Genomic DNA, 23,212 nt, shown 5'->3' with positions numbered 1-23,212 from the left:
GTGGTAGAAGTAAATGTAATAATATAATTACTAAGGATAGTGTAGAATCCGTGCGATCGAGGGGGGGGGGGGGGGGGGGTTGAATATCTATTTGTCTTCTTTCTTTTCGTTTCGGCGTTCGTTCGATCTATCAAAGTTAGTCGCAACGGAATATAATAAAAACAATAAAGAAGGAAAAGAGATGCGGATTTACTTGGTTCCTAACTCCAATGCCTAAGTATGGGAGGTGTCCGTTTACTAGATCTTCTCCTTTCCAAAACTTACGAATTAATAACACAAGCACAAATAGAATGAAATAAAGTACAACTTGTGAATATAAACAAACTTAGTTGTCGATTGGTTCGGAAATCCTATGTGTCTCTCACTCCTAGCGCTTCCCCGGTTGCATGAGTAGAGTCTTGTCGTCTTTTGAGCGCAGAGTTAGAGAGTCGAAGAGTAGAAAATTGTTGTTCTTGAACGTAGAGTATTCGTCTCCTTTTATAGAGTTAGATTAAATCCTTATCAGGATAAACTCTTATCTGGATCAAGCTTTATCTTTATCCACATGGCTTATCCTCATCTAAATCATAAAGTTGAACCTGATATTTTTCTACATCAGCTTCCATGTCAACTTCTTTGACAACTTAGCAATCTGGTTAACCTAACCCAGTTAGTCGATTGGACTGATTGTTTAGATCGACTGAACCAAGCCAAGTCACCAATCCGAGTCCGAGCTCAAACCCAGTTAATAGAACTTGATACTTGGGATCGGTTTACCCATCCCATTCAGTCTACCGAACCATTGAGATCGAACCAGTTTGGGTCTGGTTTGACCTGAGTCAAGTTCGGTTCACCCCAGACTTGGTCCAGCTACGTCTGATTGCGTTTTCTGCTCTTTGTTTTGCTTCTAGTTCTAGGTCCCTGCAAAACAACCATACAAAACACAAGCAAGCAACCTAGTCTAATCATGTATGTCTACCGGACCTACTAGGCTTACCTTTAGCTTAGGGTCAATTCCTCCAAGACTTTACCACTTAAGGTCTACTATTTAGAATTTCACCTTGCCAAGCCTCCAGCCCTCTAAACTCGCTTAGACTTTTGCTCAGCTTGATCTTAACCCTCGGGACTTTCCGCTAGACCTTCGGTCCTCGACTTATCTAGACTTCTTGCCTGGTGTCCTCGACCCAGGACTTCCTGCTCGATGTCCTCAATCTACCAAGCTTTCCTCCCCAATCCCTCTGATTAGGACTTCCTTGTCCAATCCTTCCGACCATGACTTCTTTGCCAACCTCGAGTTAGGACTAATCATTCGGTAGACTTCTCACCTGCCTAATCTCCAGTAAGGGTTTTCCCTTAACTTCCAGTTAGGATTTTCCTTGCTATCATCTAGTCCTGACTAAAATTCACTATTCCAAACATTAAGTCATGTTTGGATTAACCCTTGGTCAATCTAACCTAACATTAGTATATTGTCAAATATCGAAACCTTAGAGGCTTATTGCACTAACAGATAATGCTACTAAAATTGTAACAAATTGTGTATAACTGTTGGAGGGAGAGTGGAGGGAGAGGAGATGAAGAATAGGGAGAGAATATTGCTAAAATTGTAACAAATGCTTTTATAATTTTGAGTGAGATTGGAGCAAAAGGAGAGGAAGGAGAGAAAAGAGAGAGAGGGAGAGAGAGTGAGAGAGAGGAGAGAGGAGGGATCAAAAGTTGTTTCCTTGTATAGTGAAAAGAAAAAAGCTTGTCAATGAATTTGAGGCTCCCTCTCGGACTTCTTTTGCAAACGAGATCTTCTCGAGATGAAACATTGAGTTTCCTCTCGATTTTCTCCTATTAACAAGGCTTTCTCTTGAATTTTTTTCAAGCTGGGAGGCTTCCTTGTGGTCTTCTTTCATGGACAAAGCTTCTCAAAGGTTTCAACCAATGCTTCAAGTAAGCCATTCTGAGCATCTCAATATCGATCTCTGCGCCAAGCCCTAACAACAACAACGATAGCAAAAAGAGAAGAGTTGTGTCAAGCTTTGACGATGGAAGAAAAAGAGGAAACTGTGGAAAAATTATTCTCTTTTTTTCACTTAGAAATGAGAATACACAGTATTATTATATACAAAATTACAATAGATAATATAGAAAACTAGGAGAGAATGGAAAACTAACTTATTTACCTAGTTGGAGTTGATGAGACGACATGCAGCTACTGCTTTCCATCATGGGCTTTTAGATATCTCGGGATTTCATTGGAGTGTTTTCGGATCTCATATTATAGCCCCTTCTTGATTTTCTGATTCAATGGATGAATGCTTAGCCACAGAAGACACTATCATATGCTGGCAAGGTGCAACTTATTACGTCAGTGCTTCAGGGAGTGGAGTGCTTTTGATTATCTATTCTGCCAATACCCTTGGGTATCATTGATCACATTTACCATATTTGTAGGTCTTTCTAGTGGACTTCTAAACACCCATGTCATGGGCATATATGTGCAAACCCAAAGATGAAGTTGACTTGGGGTTTCGAGACTTGCATGTACGGAATTTAGCCCTCTTGGCTAAAGTACTTTGGCAGATACAGCTAAAGAGGATGCGCTTTGGATAAAGTCGGTCCACCATAGTTACTTGAGACGTGCATATGTATGACTTAGGAAGTAGCCTACATAGATTCTCCTCTGATCAAACGTGTGTTGTAGATACGGAATCTTATATTATCGGTTGCTGGGTCACTGGATGCTGGATAGAAGCTAGTAAATTGGTTTTCTAGGGACGTCGGTGTTGGTCGAGCGTATGTCTTCTTTAGGCATCATAGTCCATGTGTCCGGATAGTGTGGAAAATCTATGTACAATCAAGTCACGTAGTTACCCTCTGGATGCTGACCTAGAGACGTCTTACCACTAGAGACAAAAAGGAGTACATGGAGAATTGACAGTACACATTCCATAGACACAGTAGCATCTATTCTTTGGATGCCCCTCTATAACAGAGTTATGAGGCGGATTAGAGACTTGCTTCACATGCAAGGGATGTTCACATATTGGCGAATGATGCGAGTTTTTGGGAGGTATTACCGTGGGAGCAGGATGTTGACAAAGGCCTGTCTTCTTACCTTGTCTTCTATAATGCATTATGTATGGAGGGCTAGAAATAGTAGTTTCTTTGGTGAGGGACAATCAGATAGTGAGAACATTTTTAGGAGTGTAAATTCATGTATATCGGTCTTTGGGAGTCTACTTGGATTTGACACTATGTCGGACATAAGTAGCTCCTAAAGGCTAATTCTTGTACTCCTGATTTGTGCTATACTATTTTACTTATATAAGAAAAGAAGATATCTTTCTTGCTAAACCCCCTTAATTTAAGGGATTTTCTACTTGGTACACAACCATTTATTTCCTGATAATCTATCCCATTAGTCTAAGGATATCCTTTTGCCACCAACCTAGCTTTATAGTGCTCAACGAATCCATCTGCTTTGTATTTTAGTGTGAAAATCCATTTACAATCAACAATGTTCTTCTCCTTTGGTTTATGAACAACTTCCCATGTCTTATTCTTTTCTAGTGGATCCATTTCCTCCCTTATGACATCCTTGTTGGACCCCGCGGGTGTTTTGATGTGATCAACCAAGTTGGTTAGGTCCTGCTTTGTGTTTGACCCCTGTGTCTAAGTGTGCAGGAACTTAGGAGCGCAGGAAGTCGAGCGGAAGACGCAGCTAGCGAGAAGGACGGCACGGGAAGGGAGCTGACGGGCTCGGTGCGTCCAAAGGACGAGAGAGCTCCGGAAGAGTACACCGGTGGGCGAGAACGTGCGTGGCGTTCAAGGGACGTTAAGCCGGGGAGGAAGGCTGCTCGAGGAGAAGGTCGAAAATTGGGTTCGGGTGAGCCCTATTTCGGTTGGTCGGAATCACTCAAAAGAACGGGACTTCGGAAGACGAAGCAAAGAAGCAAGCTGGAAAAAGCTGCTAGCCAGCTTGGAGGCGCCTCCATCAGGCTTGGAGGCGCCTTCAATGCCTGTTGGAGGCGCCTCGGACCTGGCAGAAGTGAACGTTGAGCTTTCGGATAAAGTTTTATCCACTCTCTCGATGGAGGCGCCTTGGACCTCTATTGGAGGTGCCTCAGACATCCGAGATAGAATTTCCAGAGGCTATATAAAGGCCTCTGTAACTAGGAATTAGAAATCAACTGTTCCATCAACTCTGTAATCAATTCCTAGCAATAGTTCTAAGCTGTAAGAGTGTAAAAGGCTTCTCCGCCTTCAGAGAGGAGATTTTTCTAGTGCGTGCTTTTCATCGCCCTGGATTAATAACCTTCTTGGTTGTAACCAGGTTAACTCCCGGTCTTCTCTGTCCTTCTGTTTAGTTTTATTGTTTTAAGTTACTTTTTATTATTGCTATTGCACTTTCGAGTTGAAAGATCCGAGGAGGGTAGTTTTAATTTGTGCAGCCAATTCACTCCCCTCTTGCCGGTCTTCGCTGCACCTACAATCCTCCATTCCCTTTTTGACAATTTAAATTCACAATGAATATTTTTGTGGGCTGGTGATAGATGTTTAACAGAAACATAGTGAGATAGAGGGTAGAGAGAGTGTTTTGTGCATTCGCCGTAACTTTTCTAACAACAATGGAAAAGTCAAGGCTGTATGTGGTTCAGTAGATTATAAAGATGGGTCAGATCTTAACCTGATCCCAATATCGGAGGTTTGTGGGTGAGGTTCTCAGACCTGTATCACTTCTGGAGTAGCCTTTCTCCTTAAATATACTTAAGGAATCCTTGATTATCACGAGGACACTGTATGGAAAGGAAGATGGAGGTGACTCACTAGATGGAATAGGAATAGGAGGTGATTCAGTACAGATTTGAGTAGGAGGAAGATCAAGAGCGTTAATGAGTTCAAATGACTCACAAGTGCTATCTTTTGTCATTGAAATCTCCCCTTGAGGATAGGACTAAGAGAAAAACGGGGTATGTTAAAGGAAGGTAACATCGGTCAAGGTGTAATACTTGTGAGATGAAGGGTGTTAACACTTGTATTCTTTTTGAGTGGATGGGTATCTAAGGAAGACACATTTGATGATACAAGAGTCTAGTTTATCTCGTACTGGACCGTGGATATGGACAAAGGTAGTGCACCCAAAAATATTAGGAGTAAGTCCATTTGTGGTTCGGAAACGAGGATATAAATTGTTGAGAAGTTGCATGAGACTCTTGTTGTCTAAGACACGTGAGGGAAGTCTATTTATCATATATGTGACATTAAGGACAACCTCTCCCCAATAGGATTTAGGGACATTGTTGTGGGAGAGAATGACATGAGTAGTGTTGAGTAAATGTTCATTTTTTTCCTTTCTACTATTTTATTTTATTGGTGTGTATAAACACATGACGAGTCATGAATAATCCTCTGGGATTAGAAATAGGGGGACAAGATTTGGTTGAAGTAATCTCTAGCATTGTCGGTCCTAAAGCTTTTGATTTTCACTTCAAATTAATTTTGAATCATTGAATGGAAATTAGGAGTAATAATACTGATATCAGATTTTTATTTGAGCAGAAACAATCATATAATCCGAGGGCAATTATCAATTAAGGAGACAAACTATCGAGTCTTATAAATATTAGGAATATTAGAATGATCCCATATGTCACTATGAATCAAATGAAAGGGAGTAGTACTTTTATTGCTAATAGGAAAAGGTACACCGGAATGTTTTACCAATTCGCAAACATCACATTGAAACTCAGAAACATCCAATCCTTGAAAAAAAAGAGGAAACATGACTTTTAAAATGCCCAAGACGTTTGTGATACAACTAAATGTTATCTTTATTGGAAGAACTATGAAAAGAAAAAGACATTATTCCTAATCTTCTTAGTAGATTCACAATAGTAAAATCACTATGTTTCTTAGTAAGTCCAATTCTCCTCCTTGAGTCCTGATAATGGAAAACACAATAAGAAGGGGAAAAATGGCATAACAATGAGGTTAAATAGTTAATTTTTGAATGGAAACAAGGTTGGCAGATAGTTTTTTTAAGGATAAGGCTAGGGGTAAGGTGAACATATCCAAAACCAGCAATAGTAGCTTAAGATCGATTGGCTACTATAATTTCTCTGTTACATGGGCTGAGGTTATAAGTGTGGAAAAATTGAGAATTGTGAGTTATGTGGTCTGTGACACTGGAATCTATTATCCATGAGTTATCAAAGAAATATTTATTCATGCAAAAAAAGGAGTGAGGGGATAGTTGAGAGAGTCGAAGAGAACGCGTCAAACAGTTGTATCAAGAGAACTCGACAATCCTCAATTTTTCAATTTCTACAATGTTGAATCTGCCTAGGATTGGGCTGACTTCAGTATGAGATTGCTCGATGTGCCTAAGATCTGTGCTGTCCTCCACAACTTCCCCATTCTTGGTGGTGTACCAAGTAGTTTCCAACATGTCTTTTTGGTATGGCACGGTTTCTTACTGTAGTTGCACCAAAGATGAGCTTGATTGTCTTTAACTGGAGGCAAACCACTCTTATCTTTCTCCTGCGAATCAGTTTTGGCAGCAAGGGCTGATCCAAGCATGGGTTGGCGCTCAAGCATCACACTTCGTCGACTTTCCTCAGCCTGGTGTAGGGAGATCATCTCTGCTAGGGACGGTGTGCAGTCTTTGCCAATGATTTGGATTTGGACATGATCAAATTCAGGATTTAAACCCGTCAAAAAATCATATACATGATCCTTTTTAATAAAATTCTTCAAAACAACAATATTTGCAGTACATTTCATCTCAATTACTTGTAGTCATCCAATTCTTGCCACCAATTTTGCAAAACAGTGGCATATTCAGTAACTATTTTATCTCCCTATTTAGTAGCACCCACATTGACTTTGAGTTCATAAACTTAGGCAACATTATAGGCTTTTGAGTGAGTGCGGGTACTGCAATCCCAAATTTCGTTAGTAGTAGTGAGAAACATATATTTATCACTGATGGATGGTTCAATGGAATCCCATAACCAAGACATAATCACTAATGGATGGTTCCATGCCTCAAAGATTGGATCGGTCGTGGCAGGTCCCATCTCAAGGATATGACTAAGTTTCCCTTTGGCCTTGAGGTAAGTACGGACAACCTGAGACCATTTTAGGTTAGTTTTTCCCGTTGAGTCTATTGGAGGCTTGAATATTCTGCAGATCGCCAATTTTTTGAACTGAATTGTAGTCATCAAACACAATAGATTGGATAGGATTGTTGGAAACGGTTTTGAGAATTGTCCATGATGAACAAAGGCAGGGTGTTTAGTGTGACTTTGTCATTATTGGTGGACCGCAAAAGGCAAGGACGAGCACAAGTAGATAGATGTGTGTGGGCAAGCAACTATGACATGTAACTCGCTGGCATTTAGCTCCGAATTGTGTACTGATGTATGATTAATCAAAACACATGGTCGTATAGCTCACTATTGTATGTGGACATGCTGCTTGTAGTCGCTTGCCTGTTTGTGGCTTCTAATCATGGACGCATGTTCATTGCTGGCAAACGGTTCCTGATTGTACTATTTGCATCCAATTAGCAAGTTTGTGGAGGTTGATTTAGGCACAATTTTTCATAGCTAGAAGATGTGCCTTATCATGAGAAGATGATAGAACCGGGCATGGGCCGCCTTACTATGAGAAGATGATGCATTGAGGATGAAGAAGAAAAGGAGACTTTCTGGATGAGGGGAAGCCATTCGCAGCAACAATCTCCTCCAAGAGATTACCTCTTTGAAAAACTCTACCACTAAAAGGGGTGCTTTATAAGACATGCAATTGTCTGCCTTATTGAAAATCGTACAATATATTTGTAACCGTCTTTTATGGGTCATAATAAAGGACAATTAGGAAACAACACAAAATTTGATATAGGTGGAGATTAGAATACTCAAATGGATTTTTGAGGTTATTTGAAAAGGTAAAATAAAATTACATCTATTTTAAAGTACTTAGGTGTAGCTCTAATACCTGATAAAGTGAGAAAAATAAATACAGTTGGGTATGGAGATGTTTAAAGGCGTTAAGGCATTCAACCTTATTTGAGGTATACCAAGAACTTGACATGGACACATGGATATAACTGATAAAGAATAAACAAAGTTGGGTATGGACATGTTTAAAGCGGTTAAGGCATTCAACCTTATTTGAGGTAGACCAAGAACTTGGCATGGATATTCCTCATGATTATCCAATCAAGCATTCATGATAAATTTTGAATAAACATAGCTATGTAAATGAGTCAACTGGATCAGATCAGTGACAGACTGCGTGCATAGTTTTCAGAAGTTTTTGTTCTTTTAACTTGATGCATTTGGTTACAAAAATCTTATTGACAGTTGCTCGGAATAAGAGTTATAAACAGATAGCTGCTGCTGTGGCAAAATATCGTGAAATCAAGGAGAACATCAATGAAGGGATGAAGTTTTATGTTACTCTACAGGTATACATTAATTGTAGCAGTTTTTACTACATATTTCAAATGTTGTTTGCACCTGTTTTTCATTTTTGACCTCAACTATGCATGATGTAGCATCTGTATGATTAATGCCCCATCCCCAACCTAAATTTCTGCGCACATAATATGCCCCATCATCATTCTCTTCAATTATTTTAATCACCTGTAGTCAGCTCCGGTCCTTCTACAGAGGAGGCCCCAGGGCGGAAAAAAAATGGTCCAAAATAAATTTGGGCCCCAACTACTCAAGGCCCCAATTACATGCCTAAGAAGATAAAAGTAAAAGATAATATCAAAAGATTCTGAAATATGAATTTAGGTTCAACTATTCAAGGCCCGAATTACATGCCTATTACATAATACTAAAAAAAAAAAAATTTGGACCCTCTCAAATTATGGGCCTAGGGCCATCGCCCAGTGCCGCCCTCCTCCAGGGCCGGCCCTGCCTGTAGTGTCATTAGCACTTACTATTTGCATCACCATTGAACCCATGTTAGAACCTAAAAGTTGGGCTATATTCTGTGTCAGTTTTAAAATATAAAATAGAAATAGACAAAATCCCTGTTTCACATTCTATTTAGAGATGAGACTAGGGAGACTTTGGTGCTAACTTCATTACTTTTGGTATGGAAGTGCCTAGGTAAATAAGGTATTGAATGACTTATAAAATTATTTAACATGATATTGAAAATGAAAAAAATGTCTGATCAATGGAGGATAAATACTCTAGTTCCCTTATGTAAGAACAAGGGAGACGTATAAGATTGTGCAAACCATAGGGATATTAAACTAATGAGTCATACTATGAAATTTTAGGAAAAAGTAATAGAAAAAAGATTAAGGAGACCACGATGACCAAAAATCAATTTGGATTCGTTCTTGGAAGGTCGACAATAGAAGCTATACATCTTCTTAAACAATTAATTGAAAAATATCGGGAGTAAAAATAAGATTTACACATGATATTCATCGAGCTCGGAGAATTCTAGAAAAGAGAGGTGCTAATGTAACATATATTGAACTAATTAAGAATATGTACGAATATGTAACGACCAGAGTAAAAATTTCAGGCGGAGTAACTGAAGCATTTCTAATAAAGATAGGGTTACATTAAGGATCAACCGTAAGTTCTTATCTTTCTATACTAATTATGACAAACTCACTGCACACATTCAAAACAGTACCGCGGTGCATGTTATTTGTAGATAAAATTATTTTGGTAGATGAAACACGTGAAGGAGTAAATGCTAAACTAGAATCTTTACAGGAAACACTAGAAGGGAAAGGTTATAGACTTATTAGAATAAAGACAGAATATATAAATTTAAGTTTAGTAATATTAAATGTAATGAGACAATTGTTAAAATAGGAGATGATAAGTTGCCTGGAACCGAGAGTTTTAAATATTTAGGATTATTTTTGTAAAATGGAGGGATTGAAAGAGATGTCTTACAGATCGACGGTTCGACGGTTTGGAATAGCAGGTTTGACGGTTTCAGGCAGGTCGACCCTTAACCTTAACCGCCCAAGACACTTACGGTTCATGGTTTAGAACCGCTAGTTCACGGTTTGGTTTACGGTTCGTCACAGTTCATCACGGTTCAAGATTATTATATTAAAAAAATTAAAAATTAAAATTTATTGTAAAAAAAGGGTTTGCACTTATTTAAATTTCCTACGTATCTCCTTAGGGTATAGGGGAATCAAAGCCCACGTAGTTCTTTACATTTTTATCCTTTACATTGTCACTCACTTCCATTTCCAGTTCCTGTCATATTCGTTCCTTCAGTATCAAAATCTTCAACTTCGTCATCTGAAAGTTGCATTCCTTGGATTCTTTTCTCCGTTCTGGTTCAATCGTCCAGTAATGCTTGAGCTTCCAATGAGTTAGGAGACAAAGTTGATCATCGTTCATCTAATATGTTACCGCCGACACTGAATGTCTGCTCCACAGCAACAGTTGACACTGGACAAGCTAAACTTTCTTTGGCGATCACGGAGAGGATGGGAAAGCTTTGAGCCTTCTGTGACCACCACTTTAAGATATCGAAATTTTCGCTATCTGCATCATTAAAATAAAAAAAGTCGTAAAATAATTCTCAAGTTCCCGTGTGGAACTTGAGGATCCTCATGGACGTTTTGTTCGTTCTTTTAATAAAGGTTGTGCTTTTGTAAGTTTTAAATTACAACTAGTAGTTTGTTGTATTTCAGAAACATTAAATTGTGTTCCATATTTTACATAATATTAATTATAAATATCATATAAATAAATTTTAACATTATATATAATATTAACTGAATCAGAAGAAAAAGAAGAATTTTTAATTGGAATTAAAGCGTTATAATATAAAACTTTTAATTTAAATCTAGAATTTAAAGAAAATGTAATTAAATAAATTTCAGGAATAAAATAAAAATATTTTTCCCATTTAGTTTTCATAGCTAAGATGCAAGGAGATAAAGATTCATTATTAATATATTCATTTAAAACTAATATTATATTAGAAAAATTTTCTAAAACTAATTGAGTAGTGAGATAATAAACACTGGAAAGTTATTCGGTTGCATCATTAAATACTTTTAAAATTTCACAAATACTACTACAAATATTCTATTGTTGTGAAAATAAATATATATTAGTATTAGTATTTTGTACAAAAAATGAACATAATAATTCTTTATATTGAAATGAATCTTGTTATAATTGGTATGTTGAATTCTAACGTGTTGGTACATCACGTGAAAATTTTTTAGGTCTCATTCCATTAGTTTTACAAAACCTATCCCTTTGTTTCATTATAGATGGATGAGACCATAAATTAAAAATTACAATTCTAATTGGTTTAATATAACTTTCTAAAATTTTTAATCCATCTTGAACACATAAATTTAAAACATGACATACACAACGAATATGAAAAAAAATAAATCGCCAATAATAGGTTGACAAACAAATTTTAGATCATCTATATAATCGGTATTGGAACTAGCATTATCTAATGATATTGAAAATATTTTATGAGTTAAGTCATATTCTTCTAAAATTAAACATAATAATTGTGCGATGTTATGAACATTATGTGATTCATCAAAAACTCTATAAGCTAATAATCTTTTTTTGGAGGTTCTAAGAGTTATCGATTTAATGGCAAGTCACACCCATATACGAATGCGTTCGCCAATCACTTCAAAAATCGGAACATAAAGAAATTTTATTATCTAATTTACTAAATTCATCAATTAAATTCTTTTTTCCTTGTTTTACTAATTTTTTAATTGTATGAGTAAGTGTAGTCCTAGGAACACATTTAGCACATGGATTAGGAGATTCTTTACAAAAATCTTCAAATGTGCATTTAGATCCAAAACTAAAAGAAAGATGTTCTACAGAAACAAATTTAGCTAATGATTCTGTTAATTTATTATCCGAATATAAAAATAAATTAGAATCAGTACTGCCGCTAGTTGAAGAAAATCTTGATAATTGTGTTTGAGAACGGTCGAGTCCATATTCTGTCTTGTGCTTCATTTCTACATGTCGTTTCAACGACCCATAGTTGTCGCCAGCTTAGAATTTGTAGGAAGCGTTACAGTGCTTACATTTTGCACACATTTTTCCTTACGGAAGAGTGACCTTCTCAAAATATTTAGTAAAAATAGAAGACTTTAGAGGAGGAAGTTCTCGAACCTTAGAAGTAATTGTTGTTGGTGCAGTTTGCGCTAATGGTCTAACCCGGATTTTGATGAATGACAAACAAGTTAAGTTAGGTTGTGTTGTGATCTAACCACTTAATTAAGTGTACAGGAAACTCAGCTAGGTCGACGGACTGACCGGATAGCTAGTACGAAATCCAGCTAGGTCAACGGACCGATCGGATAGCTGGTATGAAATCCAACTAAGTCGACGGAACGACTGGATAGCTGGTACGAAATCCAGCTAGGTCGACGGGCCGACCGGATAGCTGTTACGAAATCCAACTAGGTCGACGGACCGATCGGATTGCTGGTACGAAATCCAGCTAGGTCGACGGAACGACTGGATAGCTGGTACGAAATCCAGCTAGGTCGACGGAACGACTGGATAGCTGGTACGAAATCTTGCTAGGTAGATGAGCCAACCGGATAGCTGATACGAAGCCCTGCTAGGTTGACGGACCGACCGGATAGCTGGAGCCCAGACAGGTCGACAAACTGACCGGATGTCTGACAAACTGGTAAGTTAAGTCACTGGAGGAGAGTGACCAAGTGAGGACGCGTCCCGATTGAAGGGGCAGTAGGCGTCGGTCTAGTTTAGGTCTATTTGGGATTCCTAAGCTGAGACCTTGACTAGTTCCTGTCCTGGGAGGATAGGAACTAATTAATACTACTCTTTATTATTATTAAATTATCCTAATACTTGTTTTGCTGGGTATTTTGGACTAACATTGTTTTGCAGGGCAAAAGGAAGAAAATTGCCTTCGGATGAACAGTATCCAAAGACGTCTGCAAGCAGTGAAGGCGCTTTTGTACTGTTCATTGAAGGTGTTTTCCATGGCTATGGAAGGCGCCTTCCGCAGGATAAATGTTGGCCGAAGTCATGGATAAGCACCAGACTGATCGGGATCAATCTTGCCTCATTGGAGGCGCCTTCCATGGTTATGGAAGGCGCCTTCCATGCCTTTTATAAGGCTATCTCGAGGAGGCATTGAGACTCAACGACTAAACGAGCTACTACGCATTCTTGTGAGATTCCGACTATTCCAGGCTCCTGCTACGACTTTGCTACGAAGCAGCTGCGCTCGACAACTGCTCCGAGGAGTTCCGATCGCGCTCGGTAGACCGACATCGACACGAGCACTTCAACGTCAATCTCTAAGTGTCGGTAAAATTTATTTTGTGTATTTAATTACTGCAAAAGGACAAGTGAAGGGTGTTGCACTTGTTCTAAACTTCTTTGTATTCGATTCCCTCTTTCGGAGGTACCGGAAGAGGTTTTTAGTGGATTACCCGACGATAGGTCCGCGGGATCTGGGTATTGGAATAGGAGTCGCCGAAGGCTCCGAACCAAGTAAAACCGCTTGTGCTTTCTTGTGCTGCTTCTTTTTAATTTTCGCTGCACGTACTTGTGTTCTAAAAAACGTTAAAATAAATTTTAAAACCACGTGATTCCCCCCCCCCCCCCCCCCCCCCTCTCATGTGCGTAATTGATCCAACAATTGCATTGGTACTTTCTTGTGTTTCGGGTGTCGGATTTGGAAGGTACTCGATCTCATCATTGGTGGATTGAATGTTGGGGTCCTCCTCCCGCGGATTCATTATTTCCTATCCCTTCTAAGCTCGAGATGATGCACCTCCACGGCCTCCTTCCATTGGAAACGAAAGCATATAAAGAATACTAAATTGAGATTAAGAGTAGAGAAGATGTGTGTGAAAATGATGAAATGAGCTCTCTATTTATAGTGTTTGGATAGTAACGGACACTAAATCATAGCCATTGATCAAAAAATGGTCAAATGATTTTAATCATTGAAAAAAAATATCCAAAAAAAACTCCATTCTTCCCAACGGCTAGGAACCGACGGCTCAAGCCGTAAAAAAAAAAAAAAAATTGGTTGAACCGGCGGGCCGAACCGGCGGTTAACTGGCGGTCCGTCGGGTTTTCACCAAAGGAACCGGAACCGGCCCGGTTGTCGGGCCGGTTCCGGTTCAACCCGACGAACCTGGTCAACGGGCAACTGGCCCGTTGACCCAGTTACGGGCCCAGGCCGGGTCCGGGCTAGACCCGGCCCAGGGTTGGGTCTACGTATATGAATCTTTCATCATGTTTGTATGCAGTGGAGCTATGAATGATCATGACTTCACAGGCTAATTGATTTGTTCAACTCTCATTTTCATTTTATTTGATGCTATTGAGTGGCCTAGTTAGATGCGGCATTTTAAAGTTGTTTGCGATTGTCCTTTTACAGAATCTTGCTGAACTTAATTTCTCATATTGATTCTGAACAGGATGCACTTATGAACGTAAAGCAGCAATGCAGTGATTTCTACATGACAAGGAATACTCAGTGCAGAGAGACGATCGAGCAGGTACAGAGGCAGATAGCAGGACTCAATTTTGCATCAGAAGGGGAAACAAGCTACAATTTCCCCTCCCGGCAATCCAACAGTCCAAGTCCCCAACCACCTGAACCACAGAGAACTCCACTTCTTTCTCATCCTACACCTAATCCAGAAACACCTATGGAACAACCAGCGCATGGATATTCTGATCGTTATTCTTTTGCAGCACAACCCAATCATCAGATCACATCGCCTTCGCTGGCTCCGCCACTGTACAACTACATAGCAGAGCAACCAAGACCTGGATATTCTCATCCTTACCCTGCCTATGCTACACCTCAGCCGCCTCCTTACTATGCCTCAGGCAGCAAGTATCAACATCCTCAACAGGTCCCGAGCCATGAATATAGGCAACCAGCTTATCCAGGTTGGCATGGACCATACCATAATGCATATCAACAGCAACCAGGTGGTCCAGGCCCTTATCCTGCCCCACCATATTCTGTGCCAGCTCCTTATCCCCAAGGGAGCCACCAGAGACCATGAAGGAATGTATCCTCTAGACCTGGCTTGGCTTTTAAATTTGCAAGAGTTTATAAGTTTGATTGCGCTATAAATTTATTGCATGGCATGTTCATGTGATTCTTTATTCCTCCCAGAATAATTATCCAGCATGTAGAAATAACTATGCTAGTGTATTAATATGTCCTGTATATTTAAGGTCATGAAGTTCAACTCTTTTTTTTTTTTTAAAATTTTGAAACTCATCACACATGTAAAATGGTTTTTTGTTGTTGCTTTTCAGACAGATAAGTTGCACGTCAACTGCATCAATCTTTATAAACCAGTTTAGTTGGAATTTAGCATGGCTTGTTAGTCTACTGGAATTTAAGTAGTGATGAAAAACTGCACATTATCTTCTGATTCAAATTTGGCCGCTTGTTTGATTCATCATCCAGAGAATATTGTTATGCTCAACAAGGTTTCTTCATGGCAATTATTTGTTTGTTTGATTGAGTTGAAGTAATCTGAAACTTGTGACTTGAATAATGCTTACTGCTTAGGGAGAATTTGGGAGTGATGGAAGCGTGGTTTTTGGGTGAATTTGAAATCTCAGAAGCGTGTCTCTGTGTTTAAGATTAGAGTACATGTCCAGAAATTCTACTTTTTTTTTCCTCTCTGCATACATCACCCAAAAAATGCACTACTCTCTCTCTCTATGCAAAGCATTTTTTATCTAAACGTATTTGATGGTTAAAAAAGTTTAAATTCATGCTAAATAGATACTATTGCACTTCTAGTGGTCCTATTGATCCATGTTAACATTTTTATTCAGAGTATTTGAAGACCCTATAGAGCATGGATTCATGTTAAATGGAATCACTGCACTCCTTGTGGTTTCTTGAATTTGTTCATTGTTCATTTTCTTTTCCATATTTTGAGCTTTTAAGGTCATCAATAAAAAGACCCTAAAGGCCCGGACTCGTATCAAATAAGCGTCGTTCTACGTCTAGTGGTCTCTTATCTGTGTTCTTTAGTATCTTCAAACATTTTTAGCTGAAAGTATTAGATGATTCTCAAGGCTTTGGATTCGTGTTAAATACTTATAATTGTGCTCCTAATGTTGCTTCAAGTTTGTCAATAGTTTTTTTAATATATATTTCGAGCCTTTCATGACCATCAACACTTTGAGTAGAATTGTTTGATTAGTCTAAAGGTCTTTGGGTTGTGCCAAATGGACAATGCCCCTCTCTCATCCATGTTCTTTTTAATTTTGAGCGCTTTAATACCTTCGTACTTTTGTTTAAAAATGTTTGATGATCCTAAAGATCTTGATTTTTTGCTAAATGAATACTATCGCACTTCTAGTACTTCAGGTTGTTCAGCTTCCTCCCCACCACTTTCTACTGCGAAAGGGTTAGTAAAATCTTCCGAAGAGGTTCCTGTAGGAAGGGAGTTGAAGGGTTGTAAAGTTAAATACTGTAAATAAGCAATATAATCATCATCATCATATTCATATGCCTGGGTGTCTGAGATGGTCATGCAGAGATAATCAGGAGAGTGGTTGCTAGCCGTTTTTGGTAAAGATTCCAGTTGTCGTAATTCTGCTCTGTATTTTCTAGAATCTCTAAGAAGTCCATGAGTTTCTTCAAAACTATATTGGTAATCATGCCACTGAGGTTCATCTAGTATTTCTTCTCTAATGAGTGCTTGTCGAGCTTCGCGTCGAACTTCATAGTTTATATTTTCTTCTTGCTGTGTTGTGGCTCTTTGTGGTTGATATTCAATATATTCACGGTCATCAATATAACTAGGATGGGGTGCCACATAGTAGTCATATGATGCTGCACTTGATGTACTATCATCGCAATTAGGACAACCTTCACAGAGTGGGTTTGCCTTGTCATCTTTGCACTGACTACTTGTTGAACCAAAACCTCTATCTTGCCGTTTTGTTTTGTCGAGGTCATGAACTTGAATGGTAGGAGGAGTCTTGCAGCATTCTAAGATTAATTGGGCAATATGTTCTCCTTCTGCAAAATCCATGTCATCATCAGAATAATTATATACAAGGATTTTGATTTCACCTCTGTAATATGAATCAACCACCCCGCCTCCGATTATCATGCCTCTCATGGCATAGCTGGATCTTGGTGTTATTCTGGCATAGGTACCTTTGGGTGTTTTAATGCTTATGCCTGTGTTTAACATAGCCTGCCCATATGGTGGAATATGGTAATTTTGACTTACAGCAAGATCATATCCCGCGGAGCCTTCAGTCCTTCTTTGTGGTAGGATTGTTGTGCTAGTAAGGCATTTGACATATAATATGTCTTCTTCTTCGTCCGCTAATAGGACTGCAATTGTATGAGCTCTTTCTTCGTCTTCATTATCACTTCTTGCTTGTATTAGTGCTGATGGAACTTGATAATTTTCAAAATGTAATGAAATACGACCATCTAGGAGGTTCCTTGTAGTTACCTCAGTAGGTTGTCCTAGAATATTAATGGTGGATTGTCTAATAATCCAATTTTGTCCGAGCACATCTCTTGTGTTATATCGTCGTCCAGGAAGCGCCCTTATTCCACTACTTGCTAGATAGTCGACGACGTTTTGGACTTCATAGGCGAAGCCGACATTTGGTGTATTTGAGAGCCTTCCAACTAACCTCCTTGTAATTAGTAAGTTAGTTTCTCCATTCTACCATGGTTCGTATCCTCGAGCAAGGATGGATATTTGGATATTCCTGTAAAAATCAGCGATTGTTAACATAGTATCGGGTATTACGTGGATTAGTTGACTTCCGTGTGCTAAGTCAACTTTCATTGTTGCAAAGATGGCTTGATCTCCCTGCCACCTATTATCTGTGAAAACTATAAGGACCAGGGTTCCTTCTTCTTGTCGATGCAGAATCTGAATTCTTACTTGGATGACTCCCATGTGGATAAATCGCATTTCACTTCGTTGCAGTTGATTGAAGCTTTCTGGCTGTATAAAGGTTCTATCTACTTGATTTGTTGTTACAAGTATAGCTTCTTCAGAAAGATGGGTGTATACCCGGTGGTGTACGTCGTCCTGTCTGGAATGATATAAGACTTCCGCAGGGACAATTGTAGCCCTTTCCTGCATGGAAAGTCTTAGCTGTGCCTGAGGGTCTAGCTGTTGTTCTAGAGACCGATTGTAATTTCTTCCAGTTATTATTTGTGACATCCTTTGTAGTCTTCGTTGTGCATTATACCGTCTTCGTTGATGTTAGCGATAATTTCGAACTTGGTCTTCAAAAAGAGGATTCTCTTCTGTCTCCGTTCTCCTGGTAACTGTAGTTACTGGAGGATCTGCAGATGTCCTCATTACTTTTTTACTTGTTCTTTGAAGAAAACGTGAAGCCGGCCTTTTCCTTCCCTGGGCTTCTCCTGAATTGATAAACTTTTAATTTTGTCAGATAAATTTTTGATTACCTCTTCAGGGAGATTGGTGCTAGAGATTGACTCTTTCGCTTCAAGCTTTCTGATACGCTCATCAAGCGCTTCTAATCTTTCAAGTATTGTTACCAGAAGTTGTATTTGAGTATTGGCTTGTTTGATGGCTGCTGTTGTTCCGGATGTAGGGCCTTTGTGATCAGCTGGTCGGACAAACCCTAGGCTGGGTGCTTCGATATTTTCAGTAGCTTTCAATGCTTCTTTATAGCTGTTTGTTGTCTGTGTATTTATGTAACTCATGAAGCGGTCCCGGCCTCTAGCTTGTAAAGGAGTTTTTCAACCCTTTCAAGTTTCTTACCCAAGTCTTCTGTTAATTTCACAGCTCTTTCTTCAACAGCTTTAGGTTGTTCTACTATTTTAGCTAGTAGGTTGTTAATTTGTCTTTCTGTTAAAGGCCTATTTTCAAGAATTTCTTGGGTTAGGTCTTTTACTGCTTGAGTTAGCCTTTTGTTTTCAGTTTTAAGGACTTCCAACTCTTCCTGGATTTGTTTGAAGTTCTTTAGATTAACTCTATTTGACAGACTTATCCTATCGTAGGTTACTGCGATGTTATGAGCTAGTTCTTTTAAGGTTGGCTCGATTTTTGCTAGGTCGAGGTATTCAAGGTTCGCGGTTGGTGATTTAGAAAACCACTCTTGTATAGCGATTTCCCATCATCTAGACATATATCTGTTTCTCGAGTAGGTTGGCTTCTGGCTATCCACTAACCATACCCAGTTAAGGCTTCTGGCTATCCACCTTAACCAGAATTGCCAGGCTTGCGGGCGATCAAGCAATTCCTTTTTCAATTTAGACTATGACTTGACACTCATAAGAATATACCTTTCGTCGGACTTTTTATTTTCTAACTACTTACGACTTAGAAGGTTCTAAAAGCTTTCTTGCTCATGCAGGTGTGCCCTTGGACTTACTTCTCATTGTTGCCAAGTTAGGACCTGCCCTTTTGCAATCCACTTGTAGTTCCCCGGTCGCCTTATCGTAGTTGAACTTTCAAAATCCGTTAGAAGATGGATTCTTAAGATACTTTTACAAAGATCTATTTAGAGTTTTAGACAATTCGCTTAGTTCTTGCAAACTCTGCTTACCAAGAATACCTCGTTTAGGTGATCTATTCAGCCATTCTAGCTCTGATACCAAAGTTTTGGCAGAAACGCTTCTTTGCAAACGAACTAAGATAATGTACAAAAGAACTTGAAAGTACAAGACTTAGTGCGTAAGAAAGGAAACTTAGAATTGAAATTTAGAGAGCAAACTTATAGAGAACTCAAAGTAAGACTTGTGTCGTGAACTCGACTTGTGTCCTGCAATGAGATTCCTAAGGACTTATATAGAGGATAAATGGAGAATCGGGTGCTCATTGGGCCCCCATCGTCATTCTGTCATCTCCCCTATATTAGTTCTTTACAGACAAACTAGTGGTAGACTTACTCAGCAACTAGTGGTAGACTTACTCAGCTCCTTATCCTTTGAGACAGGTGGACGGCTCCCCGGGGCTCAATCCATCGAATCAGGGAAAAGTTGCCTTTATTAAAGGAAATTATACAAGACCTTGAATTATTGGGCTCCCCATCGCTCCTGCTTTTATGGTGGGTTGTCTTTTATCCCTTGGATTATTGTTTGGAGCCGAATAAAGGTTTCCCAGAGGTCCAATCGAGCTTTTGTGATAGCTGGTAAGGCATCTTTCCAGTAAGTGCTTTGTCCTTCATGATGACTCCTTCGTCTAAAGTCTGTTTCTTTAACTTGGCAGATAAGCTCCATCTCTCGGAGGTTGTTGATGATGTTGCGGCTTGCCGTCCATTCGATGTCGACCATATGAGATCTTTTGTCGTGTTCTTCTGGGTGGAGGATGCTCGTTCGTCCTGAGTTGGCCAACTCTGCGTATTGTTCCAGGAGAGGATAAGGCCCACTAGGTGATGAGATGCCTTCATATTGGGCTTTGCCTGGATTTGTAATAGTGCTTCTTCTATCTGGATTAGTAGAAGAAGATCCTTCTCCGTCCCCTAAGTATGTCCATATTCTTCTTTCCATATTTTGAGCTCTTTAGGACTAGCAAGTATGTCTGACCAAAACTAATTGATAACCTTAAGGGCGCGTTTGGTTCAAGGTTATCGTTGATAACCTTGGTAGGTTATCAACAAAAATCTTATTTGGTTTAGGTAATGTGTGATTCCTGGTAATGAGTGATTCCCGCCATGTCAGCAATTTGGGAATACAACCAGGAATCAGAAAACCTTGAAAGCCTAAGGTTTTCTACGATTCCAGGGTTATCATATTATTATTTCCAAAATTACCCACCCACCACAAATAGGCTCCTACATCCACGGGAGGACAAGAAGATCCATCTTATCGACGCACAGTGCTTTGTGCACTGCGACGACCTCGCCGAGGAGCTCGGCGGAGTAACCGTCAGAGAGCAGGGGGTCGAGCTCGGGTAGGAGGCTGCGGACAGTCTCGTACAAGTTGAGCTGGCCGAAGAGGCGCTCCGGGCTGTGGTCGCCGCAGGCGACGTCCGTGGCGAAGGAGACAATCTCGGCGGCGGCGGGAGCGCATGAAACGTAGAACGCAAGATCGGCGTAGGAAGGGGGCACGGAAGTGAACACGCGACCACAAAGGCATTGCTCGCTGGGGATCAAGATAAGGAAGACCATCCGCGCCGCCTCCGCCTAGCGGGGGATCTCGTCCTCCATCTCCTCCCACGAGACGGTAAGGTATCCTCCTTCAGGGGGCGGGAGGAGACCGAGGCGAGCGATTGACTCCTCCATGAAGGCGCGGCGGAAGCTACCATAGATCTCCACGCACTCGCGGCCGAATCCGGCTGCCACCATCCACCGAGCGATGTCTTTGAGGTCATAAACGGAGCCGGAGGAAGGGTTGTCGGTGACGAAGCTCACGATCCCGTCGAGGAGCCCGCTGAGATCGAAGTCCGGGAAGGGGGAGAAGTTGCCGAAGGTCTGGTTTAGCGCTTCCTCATAGGTCAAGGCTCTGGCGAGCCCTCCGGCGCCGAGAACGGACGAGAGGGAGGCGAGGTTACGGATCCTGAGGGGTAGAAGCGACTGCCTGGCCTCGGCCCTTTTTCCGGGGGAGGAGGAAGAGGAAGAGAAGTCCTGGGAGAGAAGAGAAGTCACGACAGGGAAGAAGAGAAGTCACGGGAGAGAAGAGATAAAAAGATTTTCATTCAATTAAATTAATTCAAAAAATTAAAAGGTAAATTAGTAAATGTAAAACTAAGTAATTGCATAATCTCAGTTGAACCAAACACCTAATAAGTTATGTTATATTCCCCTTAATCTTGGTTATATGATTACCTGGTAATCACATAACCAAGGTTATGATGATGACTTGAACCAAACGCGCCCTAAAGGATTTAGATTCATATCAAATGAATATTGTTGCACTATGGTACCTGAGTATGTAATGTTATTTGATAAATTTTAAATTAGGGTCATCAAATATTTTTGATTAAAAGCATTTGATGATACTAAAGAATTTAGATATGTCAATTACACTCATAGTTTTCCTAGAAATGGACTTGATGTGATTTCATCCGATTAAAGGCTTGCTAGTTACTTAAATTTACGATCCAATCGTGTAGATGGAGGTGTTGGTTGGACAAAATGATTTTATTTTTGGTTGGTGTAAGATGTAGATGGAGGTGTTGGTTGGACAAAATGATTTTATTTTCGATTGATGTAAGGTGTACCATATGATTGAACTTAAGTTTTGATATTGATAAAAAGTTAAAAGTCAAGTATGTTTGAGGTTTGATGTGCTTATCAAGTGTGCAGTAAAGTTTTAGTTAAGGATAGATAAGAAAAATCCTAGTTAAAGCTAGGTAAGGTGATTTTGGTTGGTGGGACTAGGTAGAAAGTCTAGGTCGAAGGGACTAGGTAGGAAGTCTTGGCGGATTGAGGACATCCGACAGGAAGCCCTAGGGTCGAGGTTACCATGTGGGAAGTTTGAGGTCGAAAACACCAGATGGAAAGTCTAGTCAGGTCGAGGGCCAAAGGTCTAGTGGAAAGTCTTAAGGATCAAAATTGGTTGAGCAAAACTCCAAACAGGTTGGGCAGACCCAAGGTTTGGCAACAAGTAAACTCTTCCGAGTGGAGTGGTGAGAACGTGCTTTTAGAGTAGTACGTGTTGGTCCAATCTAAGATTTCACGAGAGATCATAAGTTCAGACCAGACAACTCAGAGGACTGTCAATCATAATTTTATTATTTTTATACTAACACCGTGATGCTTGAAGTTAACTATGAGAGCTATCTGAAAAAAGGATGTCCAGGCATCCTAATAGGTTCCAAGCGACTAGAGATCTGGGCACTCCTATAAAATTCAGGTGCTTGGATAAGGATAAACATGGCGCAAATAGAGCTTCAACTAGATGTTGTCACGGTAGCTGGCTAGGTGCCTGGAAGGGATACAAATGTCTAGATTGGCCGAGTCAATATTGAAGTAGGATTGGATAGGAATCACTGAAGGCGCCATATGCAATCCAAGCGCCTGTATAGTGCTATAAAAGAAGATCACGACCGAAAGCTTCAAATCATTCCTTCATTTCACGCTCAATTCTACACTTCTACAACTGTGAAAAGCTACTGTACTCAAGATACAATGACGCAACAATGCCACGATGTCGCTACGAATTCAAACGAATCTAGTATCCTAGTAATGAACGGCTCAGATGTATCCCCTTCATCACTTAAATCAAATGGCCAGGATGAACTCTTCATCAAATC

General features: G+C 39.9%; 1 protein-coding gene across 1 annotated transcript in view; it reads left to right on the top strand.

Annotated features, from left to right (window-relative positions):
* LOC121989324 (vacuolar-sorting protein BRO1-like) overlaps positions 1 to 15,232 on the top strand; it is a 36,693-nt gene extending 21,461 nt beyond the window's left edge. Inside the window, exons 7-8 of the mRNA XM_042543298.1 lie at positions 8,340 to 8,443; positions 14,444 to 15,232. Coding sequence (XP_042399232.1) covers positions 8,340 to 8,443; positions 14,444 to 15,043 — 704 coding nt within the window. The 3' untranslated portion in view covers positions 15,044 to 15,232. The remainder of the gene's footprint in view (positions 1 to 8,339; positions 8,444 to 14,443) is intronic.
* The last annotated feature ends 7,980 nt before the right edge of the window (positions 15,233 to 23,212 follow it).

Source organism: Zingiber officinale, chromosome 6B (genome assembly GCF_018446385.1).
Source record: "Zingiber officinale cultivar Zhangliang chromosome 6B, Zo_v1.1, whole genome shotgun sequence".
In the NCBI taxonomy this organism is placed as follows: domain Eukaryota; kingdom Viridiplantae; phylum Streptophyta; class Magnoliopsida; order Zingiberales; family Zingiberaceae; genus Zingiber; species Zingiber officinale.
The sequence above is the reverse complement of the archived record's forward strand: the minus strand, read 5'-3'. Positions and strand labels throughout refer to the sequence as shown.